The 23003-nt window shown below is 40.2% G+C and overlaps 1 protein-coding gene across 1 annotated transcript in view; it reads right to left on the bottom strand.

Moving 5' to 3' along the window:
• The window catches only part of greb1l (GREB1 like retinoic acid receptor coactivator), a 135827-nt gene extending 129491 nt beyond the window's left edge, over positions 1-6336 (bottom strand). Inside the window, exon 1 of the mRNA XM_060824035.1 lies at positions 6180-6336. Coding sequence (XP_060680018.1) covers positions 6180-6336 — 157 coding nt within the window. The remainder of the gene's footprint in view (positions 1-6179) is intronic.
• Positions 6337-23003: the final 16667 nt, after the last annotated feature.

Genomic DNA, 23003 nt, shown 5'->3' with positions numbered 1-23003 from the left:
CTAGGTACACTACATCTACTGGATCTCCCTCATCCATCTTCAGAGTTACATCCTCAAAAAATTCCAGATTAGTCAAGCATGATTTCCCCTTCATAAATCCATGCTGACTCTGACCTATCCTGTTACTACTAACCAGAAACTTGAAAGAAGTTCAATAGTGGTTGTTTATTTGGGACTTTAGTAAGGCCTTTGGTAAGGTTCCGCATGCTGGACTAATTAGTAAAGTTAGATCACAGAATGAACTTGCCAATTTGATGTAAAATTGGCTTAACAGCAGTAGATAGAGAGTGGTGGTGGAGTGTTGTGTTTCGAACCAGATGCCTGTGACCACAGGGATCGGTGCTGGGTCCACTTTTGTTTATCATTTATATAAATGATTTAGTTGAGTATATAGAAGGCATGGTTAGTAAGATTGCAGATTACACCAAAATTAGTGGACAGTGACGGTTATCTAAGATTACAAAGAGGTCTTGATCATTTGGGTCAATTGCTGAAACGTGGCAGATGGGAGTTTAATTCAGAAGAATGCAAGGTATTGCATTTTGGTTACAAAAAACAAGGTCAGGACTTATACAATTAATGGTAGGACCTTGGGTACGGTTGTAGAACAGAGAGACCTAGGCGTTCAGGTACATGGTTCTTTCAAGTTTGCGTTGCATCTTCAGCAGATGGTTTAAAAAGGCATTTAGCATGTTCACCTCAGACCTTTGAATAAAGGAGGTGGGACATCATGTTGAGGTTGTATTGGATGCTGAAGAGGCCTCTTCTGGAGTACTGTGTCCAGTTCTAGCCACCCTGTTATAGGAAGGATATTATTAAGCTGGACAGGGTTCAGAAAAGTTTTACTAGAATGTTGCAGGGAATTAAGAGTTTGAATAATAGGGAGAGGTTGGATAGGTTGGGACTTTTTTCACTGGAGTGTAGGAGGTCAAGTGGTGACCTTACAGAGATTTATAAAATCATGAGGGGTATAGATAAAGGTGAATGTCAGGTGTCTTTTCAAAAGAGTGGGGGATTTCAAGTCCAGGGGATATATTTTTTAAGGTGAGAGGAAGATTTTAAAAAAGGACATAGGTGCAACTTTGTTTTACACACAGAGCAGTTTGTGTATGGAATGAACTTCCAGAGATGGTGGATGTTAGTACAGTTACAACATTTACAAGACATTTTGACAAATACATGAATAAGGAATATTTGGAGGGATATGGAACAAGCACAGGCAGATTGGACTAATTTGGTTTGGGATTATCATCGGTATGGACTAACCGGACAGAAGGTCTGTTTTGGTGATGTATTACTCTATGATTCTATGTGAGGCAAAAAATAAAGAGAGTTATTATTCATTTCTTCTTGTTATGGTTAGAAAGACAGAAAATATTCCAACAATACAGTGAAAAGGTGACATGTTCCAGAACAGGAAACAATGAACTCTGCCAGATTAAGGTTTTTATGAAAGGAAGGCGAAAGAAACCAGAGAATTACAGATCTGTTCATCTGAAAACACTAGCAGGGAAAATGCTAGAATCTACTACTATAAAGAATGTAATAACTGGATATCTAGAAAGTAATGTTTTGATTGGGCAGTCAATAGAGATTACTAGAAGGGAAATCATGTTTGACAAATCTTGACAACCCAAGAGCTTGTTGAGGATTTTACTGTAGATCAGTTAAAAATATAAACATGGATATGATGTATTTGGGTTTTCAGAAAGCTTCCTTAAGATCCCAAAAGGATGGTGGGGTACGAGAGATTGGGTATACTACACTGCCTCCGCAGAGTTCCAGGGAGGTGGAAGAGAGGATTGGCAAAACTATTCTGGGTAGGAGTGAAAGGAACAGGGTGGTCATTGTGGGGAACTTTAACTTCCCCAACGTTGACTAGAAATGCTATAAATCTAGTACGGCGGATGGATCAGTTTTTGTCCAATGTGTACAGGAGGGTTTCCTGACACAGTATGTAGAAGGTCCTACAAGAGGAGAGGCCACACTGGATCTGGTGCTTGGTAATGAACCAGGCCAAGTGTTTGATTTAGTTGTAAGTGAGCATTTTGGAGAGAGTGACCATCATTCAGTTACGTTTCATTTAGCCATGGAAAGGGATAGGTACATGCCACAGGTCAACAGTTATCAATGGGGCAAAGGCAATTATAATGCGATTAGGAAAGAATTAGGAAGCATAGAATGGGGTAGCAAAATGCAGGGGATGCAGACAATGGAAATGTGGAGCTGGTTTAAGGAACAGATATTGCGTGTTCTTGATAGGTATGTCCCTGTCAGGCAGGGAGGAAGTGATACGGTAAGGGAACCGTGGTTTACTACGGAAATTGCATCTCTTGTTAAACAGAAGGAGGCTTATGTGTTGATGAGGCAAGATGGTTCAGATGAGGCGTTAGAGAGTTACAGATCAGCTAGGAAGGATTTAAAGAGAGAGTTAAGAAGACCAAAGAGAAGACATGAGCAGACTTTAGCAAATAGAATAAAGGAGAACCCTAAAGCTTTCTAAAGGTATGTGAGGAATAAAAGAATGACTAGGGTAGGAATTGGGCCAGTCAAAGACAGAAGTGGGAAGTTGAGTGTGGACCCTATGGAGATCGGAAAGGTGCTGAACGAACATTTCTCATCGGTTTTCACTCAGGAAAAGGAGAGCATTGTAGAGGAGAAGAATGAGGTACGAGATATTAGACTAGAAAGGATTGAGGTTAGTTACGAACAGGTATTATCAATTCTAGAACGAGTGAAAGTAGACAAGTCCCCTGGGCCTGATGGGATTTATCCAAGGATTCTCTGGGAAGCTAGGGAGGTGATAGCTTTGATATTTGAGTCTTCATTGTCTATAGGTTTAGTACCAGAGGACTGGAGGATTGCAAATGTTGAGCCCTTGTTCAAGAAGGGCAGGAGAGATGACCCAGGTAGTTATAGACCAGTGAGCCTTACTTCTGTTGTAGGAAAGGTTTTGGAAAGGATTATAAGAGATAGGATTTATAGTCATCTAGCAAGCAACAATTTGATTTCAGATAGTCAACATGGATTCATCAAGGGCAGGTCGTGACTCACAAACCTCATTGAAGTTTTTGAGAAGGTGACCAAGCATATAGATGAGGGTAGGGCAGTTGATGTGGGATACATGAACTTCAGTAAAGCCTTTGATAATGTTCCACATAGTAGGCTGTTGGAGAAAACGCAGAGGCATGGAATTGAGGGTGATTTAGTAGTTTGGATTAGAAACTGGCTTTCTGAAAAAAGGCAGCGTGTGGTGACTGATGGAAAATATTCAGCCTGTAGTCCGGTTAATAGTGGTGTGCCACAAGGATCTGTTTTGGGAAGGCTACTGTTTGTCATTTTCATAAATGACTTAGACGCAAGCATAGGTGATGGCTTAGTAAATTTGCAGACAACACTAAAGTCGGTGGATAGTGGACAGTTTGGAAGAATGTTACAGGTTGCAGGGGGGCTTAGATAAACTGCAAAATTAGGCTGAGATGTGGCAAATGGAGTTCAATGCATCAAAATGTGAGATGATGCACTTTGGGAAGAATACAAGGAAGTCAGAGTACTGGGTCAATGGAAAGATTCTTGGTAGTGTGGATGTGCAGAGGGATCTTGGAGTCCACGTATATAGATCCCTGAAAGTTGCCACCCAGGTTGATAGTGCTGTTAAGACGGCATACTGTGTGTTAGGTTTCATTCATAGAGGGATTGAGTTCCGGAGCCACAATATCATGCTGCAACTATACAAAATGCTAGTGCGGCCACACTTGGAATATTGTGTACAGTTCTGGTCGCCATATTTCAGGAAGGATGTGGAAGCATTGGAAAAGGTGCAGAGAAGATTTACCAGGATGTTGCCTGGTCTGGAGGGAAGGTCCTGTGAGGAAAGGCTGAGAGACTTGAGTCTGTTCTCATTGGAAAAAAGAAGGCTAAGAGGGGATTTCATAGAGACATACAGGATGGTCAAATCTTTTTCAGAGGATGATGATGTCAGCTTATACGAGGGCGCATAACTAAAAATTGAGGGGTGGTAAATCTAAGAGAGACATCAGAGGCATGTTATTTACGCAGAGAGGGTAAGGGCGTGGAATGCCCCACCTGCTAATGTAGTCAACTCAGCCACATATGGGAGAATTAAACAATCCTTGGATAAGCATATGAATGATGATGGGATAGTGTAGGGGGACAAGCTAAGGTTGGCGCATCATCGAGGGCTGAAGGGCCTGTTCTGCAATGTATTGTTCTTTGTTCTATGACAAGCTTTCTGGCCTTGTTTTTGTGTAAAGCCTTCAGCGCTGCAGCAGTAAAGTAAACCTGGTATCTCTCACTGAGAGACAAAGTGCTAAATGTCAAGCCAATGCAAGGCACGGCAAAGCAAGTGTTCTATGAGCATGCAGATGGTCTTCACTTACTGTCAGCCTAAGATAGCAAGCAAACAGGCCAGAGATGCAGCCTGATTTCCTGATGAAGGGCTTTTGCCTGAAATGTTGATTTTCCTGCTCCTCAGATGCTGCCTGACCTGCTGTGCTTTTCCAGCATCACTCTAATCTTGACTCTAATCTCCAGCATCTGCAGTACCCACTTCTGCCTAGAGATGCAGCCTGGCCCAGTCCAGGAGCTAGGTGCATCTCCCATTGCAATGTTATAATTACTGTAGTTGTTGCAGACCAATAAGCATCCTCTGTATGACTTGTAGATGTGCCATACAGGTTCTTAGAAGTTGGTACATGTTGGATGCCAATGTCCTTTGATGTGAGGCATATATGGCTGGTGCCCTTTAAGTGTGACATAGGACACTATTGCTTGCTGCCCAACATGGAGATCCTATGGAGCAAGTGACGAGCTGACTTTCATGTCTAGAACTGTCAACATTTAGTTTCCTTATGGGAAGTGGTATATCAGTGAAGCAATACCTGCAATTAACATAGTTTTAATGAGCAACTATCCGTCATTGGCAACTTGCCACTGCTGAGCAAGAATCTCGCCTTGATGCCCGGACCCACGGTAATGGATGCAGCAAGTTGTTCCAAATGACAACAAAAGCCTTAGTGGACCTCTGCCATGATTCTACAGCATGCTTACCACAGCCCACATTGGTCAACCCCTATAGAACTTTTTATATTTCTATATATAAATATTAATCCAATGCCCTCTTAATTGTCTCAAATGAACTTACCACTGGCCACATATTGAGGAAGTGCATATCAAACCCTAACTACTCACTGTGAAAAGAATGTTCTCATCTTGCATTTGCACAAATATCAAACTCTGCTAAATGAGTGTAAAGGTTGGAAACTCTGCTAAATGAGTGTAATGGTGAAAAAAGGTTGGAACCGCACTCCCGTCAGAGGGGGAAGCAGAAATTCAACGTGGGCATGCCTAGAAGAGATGTGGCAATGAATTAAATATTAAATAAAAATTGAAAGAACTGTGGATGCTGTAAATCAGAAACAAAACCAGAAGTTGCTGGAAAAGCTCAGTAGGTCTGGTAGCATCTGAGGAGAGAAATCGAAGTTAGCGTTTCGGGTCCGGTGACCCTTTCTCAGAACTGATTGGAGGAAGTTTCACCAGGCCCGAAACATTAACTTTCAGGTTGGTCACATTGCCTTTGTATCAATACAAATGATTAGTGAGAATCCTGAGTAACACAAAAAGGAATTTAATGAAAGTTTGTTTGATCATAGAATACTGACTAATTAAAGGCATTCTAAAATATTACTTGAAAATAACTAGTTTCAACAGAGAAATACTGAGGTATAAAATATGCTATATTATCACAGCAGACATATACATATATCTTCCTGCTATGATCAAAGTTCTATACTTAGAATGCATGGTATTAAAAATATTATTGAATAGACACTGAATGATCCATGAATTCTCTCCACATTCTGCCAAAATCCAATTGGCAAGATAGTTTGTGCGTCAACAGAAGTAGCTTTGGTTGTTATTTCAATTATATTTCATTAGGGTACGTGATTTTGTATGGTATGAGATCCTACAGTAAATCGTACGTCTGTCTACAGTTACTGCATGAGGTGCAATTTGCTACAAATACAACAAACTTGTATAAAGAAAGTCCCAGAGGAAGTGAGAATACTTGAGTGGATGACAACAATAAAAAAAAATCATTTGTTAAAGGAAACCATTTTCTCTAATGCTCAAAGAAATCAAACAAAAGTTATTGCAACCTTCAGGGGATAGAGGTGGTTGATCTGATTCAAGGTACAGCTGAGAGAAGATTGGTCGAGGAGAAATGCTGTTGGAACGAAGTGATGCCTCTATCGAATTGTGCAGAGCCTCTTCAAAGCGTGCAGATTTCAGTTGCCCAGCATATGAATTTCCCATTGTCTGGAAACAAGACAAAGTAACATAAATGAGCAATGCATAAAGCAAACATGTGAAAGCTAGTACTCTCAGTACAAATCCTCAAAGATTTAGAATTTTGGACTCCAATAAAATGATGATCTTAAAAATATGGTTCAAAAGAACTTAAATGCAGCCTATTTAATCTTTCTCATATAGCAGTACAGTAATTCTTCTTGAGCAACTTTAGTTTTCCAAGATGACTTGTAGTAAATGTTAGTTGGCGCTCCAGAGCATCAAAGCTGTGCATATGTGGATATTTAAACTTTGACAACCATTTTAGTAAATCTGGAGATGTAGTAATATAGACTTAGAAGTTCCATTGTAATTTGTAATGTGCAGCATTTCATGGGCTAGGTGAAAGAAACTACCAAGAGTTCCACAAGATTCTGTAAATCATCAATTTATTGGTACCCCATTATGAGAATGCACTTCAGTACAGAGAAGAAAAATTAAAAGCAGGAGCAACATTTTCCAACCTATCTCCTTTTTCTACTTTTTTCTATTGGCATAACTTCTTAGCCATGTTGTCTTAATTTGCTGGGGTTTGCTTTGGTGTAGTGGGCGCGGTGTAGAATCTTGCATTGACAAAAACAATGTTTTCCACAGAAAGAAATTCTGTGCACCCTTTGTACAATCTCATCCCACACATCGTCTGGAATTACCTCTTCCAGTTTTGCCTCCCAGAATTGAATCAAGAGAATCTGAGCATACTTCATGGATGTTTGAATAAATAGCTGATATAGCCCCCTTTAATGAGGAAAATGGTTCTAGAAAGATGTCAAAATCAGAAATCATTAGGAAGGACGGGGAAAACCTTAAACTATGGACAAAACTGTGAACTTCAAAGTATTTAAAGAAGTGGCTTTTGGGAAGTGAAAACTTATCAACTAATTGTTGAAAATCTGCAAAAACACCATCAACATATAATCTTTCACAGTTATTATTCCTAACTTACTCCAATCAGAAAAGGCACTATCCACTAAAGATAGGGGAAAAATATGATTTAACGCTATCGGCACCTTAGTAGAAAATGACTGAAAGTCAAAGTGCCGTTTAAACTGAAACCAAATTTTAATGCTGGATAAAACAACTACATTATTTGTATAAATAGAGGTTGAAGAAAGGAGAGGTGAATGCAATAAAGCGTTCAGTGTCACTGAATGGGTGGAATTTGCCTCAATAGTCAACCAATTTGGGAGAGGATCAAGGTTTTCATATTGGAGTCAATAGTTCAAATTTCTAATGTTTGCTACCTAATAATAAAACAAAATATTCAGCAGCACCATTCCATCTAGTATCTTAGTATCTGGAACAACTGTTTTTGTAACACAAAGAGTTTTTTATTTCAAATATATTCAAGAATGAAACTATCTACTTTACAGAAAAAGGAAAGAGGGAGAAAAATTGGTATGCATTAAAATTAATAAGAAAATCATAGAAAAATATTTATTTTAATGGAATTAATTCTAGCAGCACCAGACAAATTAGGGATGGACTACTGTTCAAAGTCTCATTTAATTTGTACCAGTAATGGTTCAAAACTTTTCCTGTACAAATTGCCTAGTGTATCTGCCACGTGTACACCAAGTTAAACAAAATCATAGTTAGCAATTTTAAATGGTAAATTATCTAGTGGGTATTCCCTGGCATGTTTATTGATAGCAAATATCTCACTTTTGCTAAGATTCAATTTGTACCTAAAAACCTTATTGAAGGATTCTAAAATTAAAAGTGCGGCGGGAATGGAGAGAGATAAGTTCAAGACAAACAGCAAAGGATCATCTGCATTGATGGCAGCCTTCAACTCCACACCATTTCTAGTAATGCCAGAAAAATCAGGACGAGTCTGGAGAGCAATTGACAAAGGTTCGATTGCAATGGCAAACAGCAGTGGTCTCAAAGGACAAACTTGTCTAGTAGAACATTAACTGTAAAAATAGTCAGAGTTCATATTATTGGTCCTAACAGAGGCCTGCGGTGATATATACGGTAGTTCGATCCAGGAAATAAATATTTCCACAAAGCCAAATTTCTCCACAATAAAAAAAATTCCATTCCACTCTATCAAAGGCATTTTCATCATCTCAAGATATCAAAGCCTCAGGGAGAATGGATGGGGAAGAATTGTAAACAACATTAAATACCCACCTAAGATTAAAAAAAGGGAGCGTCTGTTGTGAATAAATCCACTTTGATCCAAGGAAATTATAGATGGAAGGATGGTTTCCAAACGTTGGGCCAACAGCTTTGGCAATAATTTAAAGTCAACATTTAGCAGACTTATAGAACGATTTAAAAGCAAAGAAATTGATGCCTGAATTAAAGTTTGAGGAAGAGAGCTAGAAATAAATGCTTCAACAAACACATCTATCAAAAGCAGAGCCAGCTTTTTCTAAAATGTTTTATAAAACTCAGCCGGAAAACAACTGGGTCCAGTGCTTTTACCACTTTGCAGTGATTTAGCCGCAGCCTCAAGTTCTACTGCTGTGATAGGTTGTTCCAATTCGTTCACCATATTTTGATCAATAATAGGAACATTAATCTTCTCAAAAACGGTCTCAAAATCTGCTGTAGCAGAACATGCAGTTGAATAAAGTGGAATGTAAAATTCCTTAAATGTCTTGTTGATTTCTAACAGGTCTAACGTGACACCTGAATTAGCCTTAATTTGTGGGATGAATTGAGATGAGGACATCTGGCACAACTGATGTGCCAACAGTTTACTACTTCTATCTTCTTGTTCATAAAATTTAGACTGACAGTGAAGTAAAAGCTCATTACATTACAACATCATGCTCAGTCTGTAGGGATATGCGTTTTTTTATATACTTCTGAAGACTTAGAGAATACATAAAGAGTCTAATTGAGTCAGACGTTGTGCTCACCCTGCCAATTTCTTTTTCCTAAGTTTATTGCTAAGTGCTACATAAGAAATTATTTCACCCCAATGAACGCCTTCAGGGCTTCCCGTAGCAAGGAAGCTGTAAGGTTTGGTGTTTTGTTAATTGTTTAAAAAATCTATCCACTGAGAGACAGAATTAACAAAATCTTCCTCTAAGCGAAAGCATGCATTGAGATGCCAAGGTGGGTGTGTATTAAGAAACGTCTGAAAACGAACATTCATAGAGACAGACATGTGGTCTGATAAAACAATTGAATCATATTTGCAACCAGAAACGGTTGTGAGCAGTCTGTCATCCGCCAAAACAAAAATACATGTGAAAGTGTGGTGGACATGTGACAAAAAAAAGTTCCTTTTTAGAGGGATTAAAGAACCACCAGGGATCAACAATATTAAACTCCTCCAGAAAAGTCTTAATTATTTTAGCAGATTTGGACTGGGCACTTGGAACAGATGAAGAATGGTCTAAGTGAGGATTCAACCAACAGTTAAAATCTCCTCCCAAGATTAACTGGTGTAAAGATAAATCTGGTTACATTGAAAAGAACTATCTGAAAAAAGCCTCATCATCCTAGTTGGGAGCATAAACATTGGCCAAGATCACAACAATATCAAAAATCTGTCCAGTAGAGTCAAGAGATAGTTTTAGCATGGACGAAAGGAATGGATTTATGTAAAAGATTAGCAACTCCTCTCCATCTGCTAAAAGAAGGAGGAAGAATACACCTGTCCAATCCAACCTCGGTTCATTTACGACTGTCTATATTTTTCAAGTATTTCTTGTAAATAAATTGTATAGGCACTAAAGTGGCATAAATAATGTAAAACCTCACTGTGTTTAATTGGGCTGTTCAGGCCTTTGCAATTCAGACTGGCAAATTTAAAGTCCCTACCTACCAAGGGTGTTGAAGCATTAAATTGAGTCATATGTAATAATCACACGTAAAATCCCATATGCGCAATAATAGATAAACAAATGTAAATCTTGTAAAAGTGAGGTTATGTGCTGCCCCTCCCTCCTTATACCCATCAGAACTAAACAAACTCCACCTTCCTCATAGCACCATCTCCCCAAATCGAATACCCGCCCATCAACCCCTCCCAACAGAAGCACCCTCGAGATGAGCACAGGGTCTCTTCCCCCATTGTGGAAAAAAAAAGTATTTTGTAGCTCAAGCAAACTACATGGCGACCTTGGGGAATTTACAAGTTAACTATACGAAAACTACAAAGCAGAAATGAGGAACAATATAAGTATCACAAAAATATATACTATTTATAGTTAAACAATTAAACTCTACATTCTTTGGTAACAATAGTGCAACCTTTCAACAAAATAAAATGTTGTGTAAGAAAACATATGCTTCTTGGCAAATAAAATCAAAGATAAGATAATCAAAGATAAGATAATCAAAGATAAAATCAAATCCAAGTCCGTAAACACAGCATATCATCCATCTTCATCTCCACAGTGGGAAAAATAGTCTTTGTCCATGGTAGCATAAAGCTAATGGCTAATCGGCTTAGTTAGGTTCAACCATCAATCCAGCACTAAAACCACAATGTTTTAAGGTTTCTATTCACAAAGTCCATAGCCTGACCTGGGATATCAAACCTATGAGTTAGACCGCTCAGCAAGGTAACATATAGTATCGTTGGATAATGAAAGCCAAAGCCAACTTTGGTGGTAGGACATGAGTGTATCTCCTTCTTTACCTTCGCAAAAGTCACACACTGCTTAGCCACTGTTGGGGTGAAACACGGAAAAACATATACTCTCTTTCCATTATGTACAAGGGGAGAAGCATCTCCAGCACGGCGTAGAATATGATTTCTCACTTGAAACTGGTTCACCCTGATGACCATTGGGCAAGGTAACTCACCATCCTGCGGTTTATCCCGCAGCATGCGATCGACCCTATCCAACATGGGTTTAGCCTCAAGACTGAGCAGGTCCTGTAAAAGCTGGGCCATAAATTCTGTGGGGTGAGAACCCTCCAATCCTTTGGGTAAACCCACAAGTGTAATATTATTCCATCTGGAGTGGACCCCCAAGTCTGCACTGAAGTCTCCAAGTCTTTAGTCAGGGACTCAACCATTGCAGATAACACACTAACATTAGCTTGGAGGTAAGCTATCTTATTATCATGCTTATTGGCCAAATGTTTCAGGTCCAAAATAGTCCTGCACTGCGAAGAAACATTTTCCTCCAATAGCTTCGGAACAGTTGTTACCTCATTTTTAACTGCCTTTGAGATTATAGATTCAAACTTGGTGATGATTTCAGCCTGCATATCGTTCAACATGTCTTTAATACTACATAACATGGCTTCATTAGTATTCAGCTTCTCTGGAGACTCAGGCTCAGGTGAATGTGCAGCCTAGCACGACTGGTCTTGACTGACTCAAATTTTATTTGAAAAGTCGCCATTTGAAAGGATACAGGTGAAAAATAGGTCGTGATTTTTTTAAAAAATAGTCAAACGGAGTATATAAGGCACGTAACAACCAAATCTGAGAAACCAAAATGTTGTGAATCTTCCAGAAATTGCAATCGAACCTCTGTCCATCCGGTGAAACCGTCATCACTGTCTGAAGTGGCAAGTTGATTTTGAAATGGTGAAGTTAAATAGTGCCTCCATTCCTCAAACATTAAACTAGTTCTTCAGACCAGTACAAGAACCTCCTCACCTCCATTATGCCTTCATCCTCTAGCCCACTCAATCAGTATCCACTTTATGAACAAAATTCAGAGGAACCAGAAAACATTTTGAAGTTGTTGAAAAGCTCATAAAACTTAAAAATCATTTGAACAGGTATGAAAAAAAAGAAACTATTAGCATCCTCAGACACCCTCCAAAAAATGTCAGATATACATTCCTAGGATGGCTGAGTAAACAAAACCATTGAATCATTGACCAGATGCTAAACTGGACCAGTTACATAAAAACAATAGCTACAAGAGCGGGTCATAGGCTAGGAATCCTGCACTGGGTAACTAACTCCTACTTTCCAATGTTATGGAGTACTTTCCACTTGCCTGAATGTGCCAGGTTTGACAACACATATGAAATTTGCCACCTTTCTAGGATAAAGATAACAAATACATGGGATCACCAGGACCTGCAAGTTACAATTCCAAGTCACATGGTATCCTGACTCGGTAATATATTGTCTTTCTGTTAAGGTAAAAATCCTGGAACTCCCTTCCAAGGAGCCCTGTGGGTATTCCTACATGTCAAAGACTGAAGCGTTTCAAGAAGGCAGCTCATCACCAAGTTCTCCAGGTCAATTATGGTTGAGCAACAGCTGCTGTCTTTGCCAGCAATGCCCATATCACATAAATTAATACAAAAATCTCTGCAGTACAGTATCCATTTGTGCTTTAGAATGGAGCCAAGCAGTCTCATTCACATTCCTAGGATGTTTGAGTAAACAAACTCCACAGTTCAGAACTCAATGCTTCTGAACGTAGCTAAAAGCTGTCAACATCAGGAGGTGGCGAAGTCAATGTTTCGGGTGTACCCATTCTTCAGGACTGCGGGTGGAAGTAAAGGGAGCTGCACCCCCCCAGTCCTGAAGAAGGGTTATACCTGAAACGTTGACTTCTCCATCTCCTGATGCTGTGTTCTTCCAGCCTCCTGCTTGTTGACATTGGATTCCGGCATCTGCAGATTTTTTTGTCTTTAAGTTGATATATAAGTCAAAGATTTTAAATGTCAGACAGATGGCTGACTTGTTATGTAAATAATGAATGAAAACAATGGGCAGACTTTAAATAAGCAGCTCTGGATCTCATACTTGGCTTTCTTTTAATATTGCCGAAAGCTGAGTGGCACTTTAATTAGCAGCTAATCTATTCTAATCCAGTTGAAGATCTTTGCCCTTGTACACAGCTGTTCACTTACCTTTCCAATCATAGAATCATGACAATTTACTTTAGTAAAAACAGACAGAACTCAGGTAACAGCATTCGTGATGAACTAAAGAAGGATCAACACCAGGTTCCTGAGGATTGGGGGGGGCGCTAATGTTGTACCACTTTTTAAGAAAGGTGGGAGAGAAAGCAGGAAATTATAGACCAGTTAGTCTGACCTCAGTGGTGGGAAAGATGCTGGAGTCTATTATAAAGGATGAAATTACAGCACATCTGGATAGTAGTAACAGGATAGGACAGAGTCAGCATGGATTTATGAAGGGGAAATCATGCTTGACTAATCTTCTTGAATTTTTTGAGGATGTAACTCTGAAGATGGACGAGGGAGATCCAGTAGATGTAGTGTACCTGGACTTTTAGAAAGCTTTTGATAAAGTACCACACAGGAGGTTAGTGAGCAAACTTAGGGCGTATGGTATTGGGGGCAAAGTACTAGATTGGATTGAAAATTGACTGGCTGATAGGAAACAAAGCGTAGCGATAAACGGCTCCATTTCGGAATGGCAGGCAGTGACCAGTGGGGTACCGCAGGGATCAGTGCTGGGACCACAGCTTTTTACAATATATGTTAATGATATAGAAGATGGTATCAGCATTAGCAAATTTGCTGATGATATAAAGCTAGGTGGCAGGGTGAAATGTGATGAGGATGTTAGGAGATTACAGGGTGACCTGGACAAGTTAGGTGAGTGGGCAGATGCATGGCAGATGCAGTTTAATGTGGATAAATGTATGGTTATCCACTTTGGTGGCAAGAACAGGAAGGCAGATTACTACCTAAATGGAATCAATTTAGGTAAAGGGGCAGTACAGAGAGATCTGGGTGTTCTTGTACACCAGTCAATGAAGGTAAGCATGCAGGTACAGCAGGTAGTGAAGAAGGCTAATTGCATGCTGGCCTTCATAGCAAGAAGCAAAGAGGTGCTTCTGCAGCTGTACAGGGCCCTGGTGAGACCACACCTGGAGTACTGTGTGCAGTTCTGGTCTCCAAATTTGAGGAAAGACATTCTGGCTATTGAGGGAGTGCAGCGTAGGTTCACAAGGTCAATTTCTGAAAGGGCGCGATTACCTTACACTGAAAGACTGAAGCGACTGGGCTTGTATACCCTTGAGTTTAGAAGACTGAGAGGGGATCTGATTGAGTCATATAAAATTATGAAAGGATTAGACACTCTGGCAGCAGGAAACATGTTTCCGCTGATGGGTGAGTGCCGAACCAAAGGACACAGCTTAAAAATACGGGGTAGACCATTTAGGACTGGGATGAGGAGAAACTTCTTCACCCAGAGAGTGGTGGCTGTGTGGAATGCTGTGCCCCAGAGGGCAGTGGAGGCCCAGTCTCTGGATTCATTTAAGAAAGAGTTGGATAGAGCTCTCAAAGATAGTGGAATCAAGGGTTATGGAGATAAGGCAGGAAGAGGATACTAATTAGGAATGATCAGCCATGTTCATATTGAATGGCGGTGCAAGCTCAAAGGGCTGAATGGCCTACTCCTGCACCTATTATCTATTGTCTATTTAATCAACTTTTATACTCTTCCCACCTCCAATCCACGGTTAATGACTCCAAACTGTTAGTGAGACTTTGCAAGTTTTCCAGATAGTGGCCACTTTGCTAAAAAATCTTCTAACATTGCCATTTCTAGAATAGAGGTTCCAACACATCCCATATCCTGCCTGATTCAAATTTTGAGGCTGGCAGGAGATAGTTAGGAATTGGGTGGGTGGGGGAGGCAGAGTGAGGGGAGGTGGTGACAAGTAAGCCTGCTACTGCTTCAGGGAGAAGAAGTTGCATGAAGGTTAGTTTTTCCTCTTTGCATCCTTCCCTTTCCCAATCAAGGATCCTTGCCCTCACCTGTGTCTCCTGCCCCACTGTCCTATCCAATGTAACCTCAACCTTGCCTCATCATTTCCTGGGTCTCTCCTCCTGCACATTACCTTAGCACTGGCCTCCAAATACTGAGAACACAGGAACCAAGACCAAGACCAGGGAGTGGCCACTGCTGGAGCTGCTGGGATTACGAATTGTTAACCATGATCATACCTACAAAATGAAGAGTTGACATCCCACCTTTAGTCATGTAATAATTCATTAAAGGGCTGACATCACTGGGGTGCTTTTCACTGCTGAAACGTTTTGATAGTGAGGAGGAAGGACTACCCATATGAAATTTCCTGCTCCCCAGGTCTTAAAATTGCAAATCATGGTGAGAGAGACTCTATTTTAATCTCAGCTGCATTTGTTTCCACTAGACGGTAGAAGATGAAATTCCATCAAGGCCTCAATATTTTCTGTTTTGTACTTTGGTTTTTATATTTCAAGGTTACCAGCTGCAAGTTCATTTCTAGGGGATTATTCTACGGTTTCTGTCATTTATAATAGCCATTGTCTAGAAGAGCTGCCACAGAACATTAAACTACCCATGTCCTGCACTAGAAGGAAAACAAATAAGATGCACAGGGCATATTCAAGACTACAAAACCTACCATTTCTGGAGTGAATATTGGGATAAAGTTGTGTTGTATTGCTAACATATCAGAATTTTGTTTTTGTTGTCATTTTCTTAACTCTATTTTCTCCTTTGCTAACTTATATAAAATTCTGAAAATGTATTTGATGGGTCACATGATGAAACTACTTTTGGAACAGTTAATAGTTTATTTCCAATGCATGGCTCAAAACTTTGGCTAGACGGATTACAATCATGCAACCAGAAAAATGGTTCTAATGAAAACATGGCAATTAATACAGGCATATAAATTGTTCTGCACATATTATTTAAAATGACACAAATACATTAAGAAATTAGATCAGACAAAATCTTCCAAACCCCGTAATGACAGGGGCATTAGTGAGTCAATTGGGAAATAGGGCAAGATCAGAAAAATTAGGTGCCACCAGGTTTTCAATGGCAAGAGGCCTGTTTTAAACTATTTGCATATATCAGCATGCAATTATTACTTAACCTTGCCTTATTGACATGCTGTTTCTATTTTCCAATGTGCTGGATAGAAACTACACGATGACATGAATGTCAGAGCAGTTACTTGGTGACTCCAGCTTACCGTTTGCTCTTCCAGGCTTCCATCTTGGACAACAGTCACCAATGCCACAGGGCACACTCCACAACCTTACAAAGTCTTGTCCATGACACTGCTATCAAATATGTATCAGTCACACTACATCCTCATGGCACATCTCTGACCCACTTAAAATACTGTTCACCATTTTAACTAGAGTTTGGAGCATATCGGCACCTATCATTGTAATGCTGCTGCCAGGGCATTTTGTGCACAGTGACAGATACCCATCTGACAGTGTTCAACCAGGATGCCTCTTAGGACTGCCTACTTGATGTCTTACTGCTCACTCACTTTGTGCCAACTTATGCTCACACTTTTATCTGTTGCCTTGCCTTTTAGTGCAGACATAAAGTCAGGCAGCTTGGAAGACCGTGCAGCAAGCAACATGGAGGTTTGGTGGGGAGACTTCTTTACCGGACTGAACTTTCAACTTGCTCTGCCAAGATCAACCTCTGTTGCCTTCCTTATTCATGCAAATAATAAGCACTTACTGGAAATGAAAAAGGACTATGAACATACCTACTGCAGATGGATTAAGTGTTTATTTTCCTGTCTGAGCACATGGATTCCACTTGTCAGTGAAAGGAGGCCCTTCAGACAGGAAAAGCATTAATCATGCACTTTCATAGTACAGGCTGAAGTGATTTGTCATTATAGCATCCTGCATATGAAATGCATGCAGTGTCCAACTCAGAATTACAAATCATGGTCACAAACAATCCTGACACTGATATTGGTAAATTTCAGCCCAATGTCTTTAAATATATATTTTCTGATCACACATGTTCAGAGGATCCCCTATCACACAAAGAATCTCACAGCTACCTACTACTCTGTACAGCATTAAAGGCTGGAGGTGAGGTTCTGCCACTCTCCCAGATTGAAGATAGCTATCTTGAATGGCCAGCAGTCCCAGCAGCTATCTAAATGCTGAAGCACACAGAACAATGTAGGCCCGCAGCTAAGTGGCAGGGACAGGTGGTGGCGGTAGGGATGTTGAGGGAGAGTGGCTTGGAGAGGAACTTGTAGGTGAATAATGCTCCCATGCATCTGCTGCCCTTGTTGTTCCAGATAGGAGTGGTCAAGGGTTTGGAAGATGTTGTCTAACTAGCTTAGGTGAATTTCTGCAGGGTATCTTGTAAATGATTCACACTAGCGCTAATGAGCATTGGTGATGGAAGGAGTAAATGTTTCTTGTATGGTGCCAATCAAGCAGGCTGCTTTGTCCTGGATGGTGTCAAGCTTCTTAAGTGTTGTTGGAGCTGCACTCATCCAGGCAAGTGGAAAATATTCTATCACACTTTTGACTTGTATTTTGTAAATGGTCCATTTGGGGAATCAGAAAGTTATCACTGCAGTATTCTTAGCCTCTAACTTGCACTTTTAGCCACAGTATTTACATAGCTATTCCAGTTCGGATTCTGGTAACCCCGAAGATATTGACTGAGGAAGATTCAGCAATGGCAACATCATTGAAGGTTAAGCGTGGGTGCTTGGACTATATCTTGTTGGAGATGGATTTTGCCTTGCACATTTGTGCAACATTACTCACCACTTTGCAGCCCAAGTCTGAATACTGTTCAAGTCTTTCTGAAATTCTTCAGTATCTGATCAGTCACATTTATTCTGAATACCCCGCAATCAATTAAAACCCCCAATTCTTTATGATGGATGAGGTTTGTTGATGAAACAGATGATGATGGTTGGGCTGAGGACACAACCTTGAGATAGTCCTGCAGTGATGTCCACGAGATGATTGATCTCCAACAACAATAACCAACTTCCTTTGGTCTAGTTATAACTCCAACTAACAGAATGGTTTCCCTGATTTCCATTAACTTTGAAGGCAATGGGAATAACAGCAAGTCAAGAGGCAGCATCAGTTAATCTGCTGGGTGAGACATGCTAAGGGGTGGATATAGGGAGAGAAAGAGAATATAAAGGAAGGAAAGGCCTCATTCCATGGCCAAGAGAAGCATTCCTAATTCTCCTGGACCACCTTGAAAAAAACTGAAAAAACAAGTTCACTGTTTTCTTTTGACTGATGCTGCCAAACCTTCTGGATCCTCCCAAAATTTCTGTATTTCTGTTTTTCTTTCAGATTTCCAATATGCACAGTTCTTTGTTTTAAATTCAACTTGGTCTCTTCTGACCTCCTGGCGGTTCTTTCCAGATTTACCTTCGAGTTTGCCACCAAGCAGGCTTCCCTGAATTAGAGTTAAAACAGCGTCAAGGTCCCAGCTGTATGAGCAAGGCATGACCTTTACATTTCATTCCAGGTCCTACAGAGAGAAAATACCGCAGAAATTCAGCAGCTCTGCAGTATCTGTAGAGGGGAAACAGTATCAAATGTTTCTTCAGAACCATCTGCAACTTTATACATGCTGACTGCACTTGCCTCGACTAACTCCTCTCCCTATCATCCAGGCAGGTGGCAGAGCAGTCACCTGGTTTCATTCTTACTTATCCTCCCATAGTCAGAATTAACATCAATGGCTTTTCTTCCTATTCACAAATAGTTATCTTTAGAGTTCTCTAGTGACTTATCCTTGGCTCACACCTGCACCTCACTACATGTTGCACCTACTTTGAAAATATCTATACTGATATCCAGATGAACCTCACCATTACCTCCTTCAGAAATGCAAAAACTTCCTCCAAATGATATATTAGAGAAGCCAAAGCCAGTGTCTTCAGAGCTTACTACAAACATTATTCCATAGCTACAGAATTCACCTTTCTACTTGGCAAGTGCCTGAGCCAGACAATTGGCAATCTCCGTGTCACAGTTGACGGATGAGCTCTGAATAGTTCTCTGTTCAGTGACCAAAACTGCAAATTCCAAAACACCTTCTCACTCCTTCTTAGCCTACCTCATCTGCTACTGAATCCTCCATCCATTGCTGTACTATCAGTAGACATGACTGTCTCAATCCATTAGTAGTCAAATTCCTATCTTCCACACTATAAATTTAACCTGATCAAAAACTTGCTCGAAATAACTCTTCAGAGGCTGGTGTCCCACCACCAAACACCCTTTATCTACAAATACATAGCCGTTGATAATAGCACTGCCTCACATAAGTCAGGTATTCAGGGCCTAATGTCACTTTTATACTACTAGCCAGATCTCCCTGATTGGAGTAGATTAACAGCCCCAATCAGGAAACTCATATTCTGTGTGATGTCCAGCTGTCTGACCTTGTTACAATCACTACAGTGTTCATCATATCCTAAATAACACTAAAACTCATTTAACCATTACCTCTATGCACACTAAGTTATACTAATTTTCAATTCCTTGTTTTCACATTCCTGGATAGCCCTGTCCTTTTCTAGTTCTAGAATTTCCCCCAGCCAGATTTTTTTCTATTTGTTACTGAATATAGATGCTGTTGGTTAGACCATCATTTGTTGCCATCCTGAATTGCCCTGGAGAAGGTGGTTGTGAGCTGCCTTGTTGAACTGCTGTGTTCCTTTGGTGTAAGTACATCCACAGCTCTGTGAGGAAAGGACTCAGTGACAGTGAAGGAACAGTGAATAGTCTGATGGGAACTTGCAGATGGTGGTGTTCCTATGTATCTAATGCCCTTGCCTTTCTAGGTATAGTGAACATAGGTTTGGAAGATTTTATCAAAGAAGCATGGGTGAAATGCTGCAGTGCATCCTGTAGTCACTATACATTGGTGCTGATGTGTGCCAGTATTAAAGGGCAAGGGAACTGAAATCTCTGCATTCTGTCCATATTACTTGTTTATACATTAATTTTAATTAATCCTCCAATTGGAGATGTCCTTTCAGCTGCCTTGGCTCTACTGAACATCATGATGAAGCAACTGCAGAACTGTGAAGAAATGTCTTGAGTATCCAAATACTTGCAACACAACCTACACAACTTCATAATTTCATTGAATCAAATACTTTGGTCAGGTCAATAAAATGAAATGACAAGTTGCTGGTGCTGTTTCCATTATGTTTAGGCCATACAGGATTTCTTTAGGCATGGGAAGTAAACAGATCAGGAGGATGCCTGTCAAGAGTTTCCTTGTTATGGAATAAGAGGGAAATACCTTGATTATTTTCACAACATGATTCATCTCTCCTCTTTAAATTATTACAATTGTTGCAATCCTTAAGTTTGTAGTGCAGGTTTGAGGGTAAAGAAACAAAGTTTTTCTTTCTAAATCTATAGGATGGTGCATGGAATTTTCATGTGAACAAAAGCCCACCAGCTTTGAATGCCACAGCCAGAAAACCATTAGGACTGCAAGCTTTGCTTTTCAAAAAAAAAGTCAGTTTCACTGCCTGTTGCAGCTCTCCCATTAACAGTGGTTCAACCAAAGGTTCAACTATAAGGTACTCAGAGTTGGCTTGGAAGGTATGAGATGCCACTGTGAATTCATGGTTGAGGAGTTCCTGAAAATATTCTTTTAAGTAGTGACATCATCCTTCAGAGAAACAACATCCTGTGAGCAAAGGGAAATTTGTCCAATGCTACAACAATTGTCCAAATTCTCAAACATTGTTGGATTTATTGGAATCTCTGTTCTCACCACATGTACTTCATCTTCTGGATTTTATCATTGTGTCAGCCTTCAGTTGTTGGAATGCTGCCTTCTTGAACTGCAACTACTGGTTTCTCTGCCAGGTGGCTGCTCATTTGTTTTCTTGGCGGTTTTGTTCGGCGCAACTCCTGTGAAACATCTTGGACCACATTACGAAATTAAAGACACAGTATTATTCAAATTGTTGGTGTTGTTGCTACCTCCAAAAAAGTGCCACTCCTCCAAATACAGTATATAGTTTTCCTTGGCATCTGAAGCAAAGGAAAGGCTGGAATGGTAATGCATATGCAAAATAGCTCCTTCTTGAAGTAAAAGAATAAAATGCTGGAGGTACTCGGCAGGTTTAGAAGCATCTATGGAAAGAAACAAAGTTACCATATCAAGTCTGGGTATGACACTTCTTCAGAACTTCCTGACTTCACAGTTCTGAAGAAGGGCCATTTTTGGAAAAGCTCATTAGGTCTGGCAGCATTTGTAAAATCAGAATTAATATTTCTGATTTATAGCATCAGCAGTTCTTTCAGTTTTAACACCTAATAATAACCTGGTTCTCCTTATAGTTTCTGTAGCAAAGTCAATTATATCAAAGCAACCAGTAACGAGTTGCTAACATGAATAAGCTATAACTTGCTAACTACAGGAGACTCTTCTTGTTCGACCAGTTAATTAGTTCTCCTCTACCATATTAAATTAGGCAAGTCATGTGGATGCCTACAATGAAGGAGGATAGTGGCAGCAAACCTACCACAGTAAGGTAAAGACTTGGTTTAGCTGCACATACAACAAATCGACACCATCAACATTTCTAAGTGAAGGTACTGAATAATACTCAGGGACCATTGTTAAATTTTCCTTCCTTCCTTCACCCAGAGGCAATGAGGCAAGTTGTAGTTTCTCTAAAGCCACAATGGCTGAAGATCAATTCTTTCTTACTCTGTATGATGAAACTAATTAGTAGATGGATTCACTGAACTAACAACATTGAATACGGTTCTTTGACTTTTGTTTAGTTTTTAAAAGCCTTGAAAATACCTCATCACAGTAAGATCAGACCTTATTCTTTCCTCCCAAGGTCGCCATCAATCTGAAGAGAAAGAAACAGAAACAGAATCCAGATCTATGACTTTTCATGAGGATTGAGAAATGTTACAGGTGTAAAAGATCTAAACAAGGAGTGGGTGGGATAAGGACAGGAAAGAAAGGACTTCATTCCACTACTGACCCCAGTTCCTCAGTGTCTGTTGCATCTGTTCTGGTGATGTGACCTTCCACAATAGTGCAACTGTGATGCTTTCATTTTCTCTCAATCAAGGATTTCCTCTGCTGCCGACCAGATATCCCAACCCAATCCAGTCCCACCTGCCAGCACCTGGCCAATATCCCTCCAAAACCTTCCTATTCATATACCTATTCAAATTCCTTTTAAATGTTGCAATTGTACCAGCCTCCAACACTTCTTCTGGCAGCCCATTCCATACACGTACCAACCTCTGTGTGAAAAAGTTGCCTCTTAGGTCTCTTCTATATATCTTTCCCCTCTCACCCTAAACTTATGCCTCTAGTTCTGGACTACCTGACCCCAGGAAAAGACTGTCTATTTATCCTATCCATGCTCCTCATAATTTTGTAAACCTCTATAAGGTCAACCCTCAACCTCCGACGCTCCAGGGAAAACAGCCCCAGCCTGTTCAGTTTCTCCTTATAGCTCAAATCCTCCAACCCTGGCAACATCCTTGTAAATCTTTTCTGAACCCTTTCAAGTTTCACAACATCTTTCCGATAGGAAGGAGACCAGAATTGCACGCAATATTCCAACAGTGGCCTAACCAATGTCCTGTACAGCCGCAACATGATCTCCCAACTCCTGTACTCAATACTCTGACCAATAAAGGAAAGCATAACAAACTCCGCCTTCACTATCCTATCTACCTGCGAATCCACCTTCAAGGAGATATGAACCTGCACTCCAAGGTCTCTTTGTTCAACAACACTCCCTAGGCCCTTACCATTAAGTGTATAAGTCTGCTAAGATTTGCTTTCCCAAAATGCAGCACCTCGCATTTATCTGAATGCCATGCCACTTCTCAGCCCATTGCCCATCTGGTCATGATCCTGTTTTAATCTGAGGTAACCTTCTTCGCTGTTCACTACCCCTCCA

The sequence above is a fragment of the Hemiscyllium ocellatum genome, chromosome 4 (assembly GCF_020745735.1).
Source record: "Hemiscyllium ocellatum isolate sHemOce1 chromosome 4, sHemOce1.pat.X.cur, whole genome shotgun sequence".
NCBI classification, from domain to species: domain Eukaryota; kingdom Metazoa; phylum Chordata; class Chondrichthyes; order Orectolobiformes; family Hemiscylliidae; genus Hemiscyllium; species Hemiscyllium ocellatum.
This window is presented reverse-complemented; position numbering and strand designations above follow the sequence as displayed.